The sequence below is a fragment of the Silene latifolia genome, chromosome Y (assembly GCF_048544455.1).
Source record: "Silene latifolia isolate original U9 population chromosome Y, ASM4854445v1, whole genome shotgun sequence".
NCBI classification, from domain to species: domain Eukaryota; kingdom Viridiplantae; phylum Streptophyta; class Magnoliopsida; order Caryophyllales; family Caryophyllaceae; genus Silene; species Silene latifolia.
This window is the reverse complement of record NC_133538.1, coordinates 295,707,305-295,712,040: the sequence shown is the minus strand read 5'-3', so window position 1 is coordinate 295,712,040 and position 4,736 is coordinate 295,707,305. Positions and strand designations below refer to the sequence as shown.

Genomic DNA, 4,736 nt, shown 5'->3' with positions numbered 1-4,736 from the left:
AAAACTTCATATAAAATGCAATTATAATAAGATACGGAGTATTAGCAACGTGGGAGAATTAAGGGAATTTGATCCAATTTTAAAAAGATAGTTCTCATTATTCAATAATACTTGCAAAATATTATAACTAAAACTTAAAAACAATTACAAATTCTTATTGAAGAGGATTATAAGCATGAAATGGAAATTTATCAGCAATGATACAAACCTTGTGACGACTTTTTATGTTGTTTCCATCACTTTTGGTCTCCATATCTCAACAACCATAAAAAAAACCAAAAAAGTACAGTATCGATAATAAGGACTCTAGCATTAACATGAAAGCATGTTTTCTTTTGGGTATTGCTTTTTCACATACGCCTTTTACTCTTTCACATACGTAATTTACAAGGTTACCCTTCTCATTTCTTCATCCTTTTCCCCAACAAATCAATTATTTCTCTCCCTTCCCTAATCCCCTTCACCCATCTCCATTAACCACCACACACCTCCATTAACCACCATCTCGCCGGCACTCGGTCGACACCAGTCCCTGCTCCGACCTCGGCCAGCCACACCAGTCCCCTTCCCCCTGCGACTGCCGCACTCCCCCTCCCACCCCCCTGCGATTCCGAGTCCGGCTACCACCGCACAACCCTCCTTCCCCAGCCCACCACCGGCTACCACCGCCACCATTATTATTATTATTATTATTATTATTATTATTATTATTATTATTATTATTATTATTATTATTATTATTATTATTATTATTATTATTATTATTATTTACTCAAATTCTACAGTACAGTTCATTGTCCAAACGGGTTTAGATTTGTACTGTGGAGTCTGCAGTCAAGGTAAGTCGAATTTTATTTGTTATAATGCGATAATCGCCTCTCGCAAGCAGTCTTAGAGATAAGAATTGACAGGAGTATAAGACCCATGTCTGCATGAATTCAGTTGTACTGTCGAGTCTGCAGTCAAGAAAGGGAAAGGGAAGAAGTGCATAATTTTGTCGAGTCTGCAGTCAAGAAATGCATTGTCAAACCGAGTATGCCGACTGCAAGCAGGTGCAGGGAGATAAGAGGTGACAGGAGCATAGGCTGCTTGCAATTGTAAACATAAACAAGAAAATGCAATAAAATGAGAGCAATGCATGTGGGTTTTGTAATAAAAAATGGTAAGGCTGCTTGCATTGCCAGAATGTGGAACTCCAAACTCCAGTAGCTGCATGTTTGTCGCATTAAGAGACTTGATTATTCCTTCAGACTAATTAATTATAAGTACTATCTAAATATTTTTCTAAAATAATACGTGATAGTACTAAACTAAACTATTACAAGTCATCTAATTCAATGGTTGTTGTCCCATTGCTTGATTTGGTTGGAACTTGTTTTTGATAAAGCGTTAATCTATCTTGAATCTGATTCAGATATCGAACATTACCAAGCGAGTAAAGCGTTGGTAATGGACTCCTACTTCCAAGTCGTACCTACAAAAATCATTAATATAGTATTTTAAGACGGTGTAACACAATTATAAAAACATTCAAGCATACAAAAATAGTTACATAAACTTACCCATACAAAATGTTCCGGGGCTCGAAGGTAGACCATTGAGAAAATTCTTCTTGGACCATGTTCATCTACATTTGTTGCTTTCGTTGGTAAACAAGTCATACTCTGACGGCGTGACAAACCCACAAAAATTGCATTATAACGATTGGCAGCAACAAGCAATAACTCAGTGTCAAACCAATATTGTCGCAAACATTGTCCCCCCGAAAAAGAAACCCTATCGCAAAGGGCAACAAAATTATTCACACCCGCATAAATATCAGTATAGAACTCCTTGTTACTCTCTAACTCATCCAATAAATCACGTCTTACCTTTAGCCATTCATTTTCATCGCCATAAATATCTAAAGCAATACAGCGGTACCCGCAATTTCCATCACCTATGACATTCACCCAGTCCGTTATCCAACTTATCATGATATCACATAAATCTTCCGGCCACTGAAATGGTGTACTACTCTTTGTAGGAATCTCTTTCTCCTTTGCGACCGAACCATTACTTCTTCCTCTTTTACGACCCTTTTTAGGAACCTCTTTGTCCTTTCCGACTGTGTTCGTTGATCTCCCTCTTTCATAGCTCTCAGTGGGAAACTCCTTTTCAATGTATTCCCATTGTGATGGTGTTCTTGAAACCGAGGTTTTTTTTGGGCGCCCTCTTGTCTTTTTAACTTCAGGGTCAACAATGTTAGGAGGATGCAACATATTCTCAATGTATTCAGAAACTTTTTTCATCGATTGTGCACCACCCTTTATCACTTCATCAACTAGTTTGCGTAACCTATTTTCCTCCTCAACCTCCTTTTCAGCAACTCCTTCTCCAACAACTGTCTTGACATCTAAAGTTTTCCAAAATTGGTGAATAGAGTCTAGTTCAATACAACCATCTACAAGTAGAAAACAACAATTATCATCACGAATAACAAGTAACAAGTATCATTAACTAATTTTTTGTATATTATTTTCAAATACCTGTGTCGAGTAGCTTAATAACTTCGCATGCGCAAGGTAGACCATGTGTCACCTTCTTAACACAATTATTACATTCTGCCTTTTGTAGTGCAAGGTCTATAGCATTAATCGCGTGGTGGCTAACATTTAAATTCAATCTTTGATAAACATTCAAAGCCACACCAATATGAAGACGAATAAGTCTTGAGCGGCCCAATTCTCTGACTATTTCTCCAATCTGAAGTTTTACAGAATTATGAATTGTTTCAAAAACTGTGTCGAAACCACCATTGGACGTTTTTAACAATCGCTTAAGCGACGCATGCGCACCCTCAACTCTGTAAACAATACAATGCAAGTTTAAAAAATTGAAACAAATAATAATAATAATGCGTATTTAACATAATAATGTATTTACATATTACCTGTTTGTGGTAACATTCCCAAAATGTAGGATGTTGTTAATCCAAGCGGACACGAATCTCTCTTTATATAGATCAAGCCATGTCTCTTTCAAATATTTTTTCAATCCCGGGACAAGCCGGTATTTTTCGAAACATATCCTCTCATTTTCCAAATATTCAGCCTCAGTTGCAGAATTTACCAAATTTTTCCATCTCCCTTTTGCGAATGCTTCACCCCTTGAACCACTTTTTGTTACTCTCTTTACCCAAGCCTCCACGTCTTTTTCTATGTGACGTCTACATAGCAAGTGTCTAGCATTTGGAAAATATTTCTGAATGGCATTCATTAACGCTTTTTCTTTATCAGTCACAAAAACTATCTCCTCATCTGTATCTAATACTTCCCTGATACACTTAAACGCCCAATCATATGCCGTCCCCCTTTCATTTTCCAGGAACCCATAAAATACAGAGAAATTTTTATTTACTGGTGTAATACCAACAATTTCCAATAGCGGCATCTTATACTTGTTCGTGTTGTACGTACAATCAGCAATAAGGACAAATGGATAATGTTTCAACAGATTTATTGAATCTGGATGAGCGAATAAGAGATCAGTTAGCTCAGATGTACCTTTTTTCTTCCCGGGAATCGTTTGATGAAAGTGTAGATAACCATGAGCATCGGCAAGTGTTCGTAATTGTTCCGATGATGTGCGATTTCCTCTCACCTTTTTCTTCTCTCTGGCCCGTACATTGTATACTTGTTTTTGCGTAACTTTATAATTCTGGTTACGTAACTCAATCAATATATTCGCCACGGGAACTTGACTTGCAGTCATTCTCATAATAATTTCTTTGACTTTAGGATTTAAAATTTCATCCTTTTCTACAAGCTTGTGATTATGCATCCCGTTAAGAACAGATAACTTCCACGTACCGTCTGGTTGCCCAATACCTTTCAATCTAAATGGACATAGACAACTTTTTGTGCCAGTTAAACGTTTGCTAGATGGAGCGTTTATATTCGATCGGTACTGATATGGTCTAGATCGGTCACAAAAAAAGTCGTTGTTCACCAAAACCACCACTTCGCTCTTCGTGATAAACTTGTAAACGGATATGAACATTATGTAAAAGACCAATTCTTTTAGTTTCTGTTACTAGTTCGGCACATGATTTGAAGGTATGATCAAGAGTGAAAACATGTGAAGTGTCAACCATATCATCGGAAAAATGCTCAAAATCATCAGCGTCCTACAGTTTCCAAATAAATTACATAAATAAATTAATCTAATTAAAAATAAAAAAATCAAACGAAAACTAAAAATAATCAGTAAAAAAAAGAAATATTATTATTCAAAAAAGAGCAAACTAATTATGATTTTACGAAAATAAAATTCAAGACAAGTTATACATGCGAAGTTTCAACCGTACCGTATCGTCTGCAAAATGTTCAAAATCATCACCGTCCTACAATTTCGATTAAATAAAAATAAGTAAATTAATCTACTTAATTAACACAAAGATCAAACTAAAATTAAAAATAATCAATAAATAATTATTAAAAAAAACAAAATTATGAATTTCTAAAAAAAAAAACTAATAATGCTTTTCGAAAAAAAAAAAAAAAAAAAAAAAAAAAAAAAAAAAACGACGACAGACTCCCTTCCCCTGCACTCCCTTTCCCCGGCAGTCCCCCTCCCCTGCAACTCCGCCACCCCTCACCCTCCCCCGCAACGCCCCTCCCCTGCAACTCCGACCACCGCCCTACCATGGCCGGTCGTTCTGACCACCGACCACCACCCTGCACCATACTCCTGCT

The 4,736-nt window shown here is 36.6% G+C and overlaps 1 protein-coding gene across 1 annotated transcript; it reads right to left on the bottom strand.

Annotated features, from left to right (window-relative positions):
- Window positions 1-1,318: 1,318 nt before the first annotated feature.
- On the bottom strand, window positions 1,319-3,753 carry LOC141630973 (PKS-NRPS hybrid synthetase cheA-like). The gene is made up of 4 exons (XM_074443704.1): window positions 2,933-3,753; window positions 2,529-2,845; window positions 1,563-2,443; window positions 1,319-1,474 (listed from the first exon to the last, which is right to left on the bottom strand). Exons 1-4 carry the CDS (start codon window positions 3,751-3,753, stop codon window positions 1,319-1,321), a joined length of 2,175 nt encoding a protein of 724 aa, XP_074299805.1.
- Between the last annotated feature and the right edge of the window lie 983 nt (window positions 3,754-4,736).

Coding starts and splice junctions, on each gene's coding strand:
- LOC141630973 (XM_074443704.1), bottom strand. CDS start 3,753: ATGACTGCAAGTCAAGTTCCCGTGGCGAATATATTGATTGAGTTACGT. Junction 2,846..2,932: donor GGGAATGTTACCACAAACAG/GTAATATGTAAA, acceptor TATTGTTTACAG/AGTTGAGGGTGCGCATGCGT. Junction 2,444..2,528: donor TATTAAGCTACTCGACACAG/GTATTTGAAAAT, acceptor TTCTACTTGTAG/ATGGTTGTATTGAACTAGAC.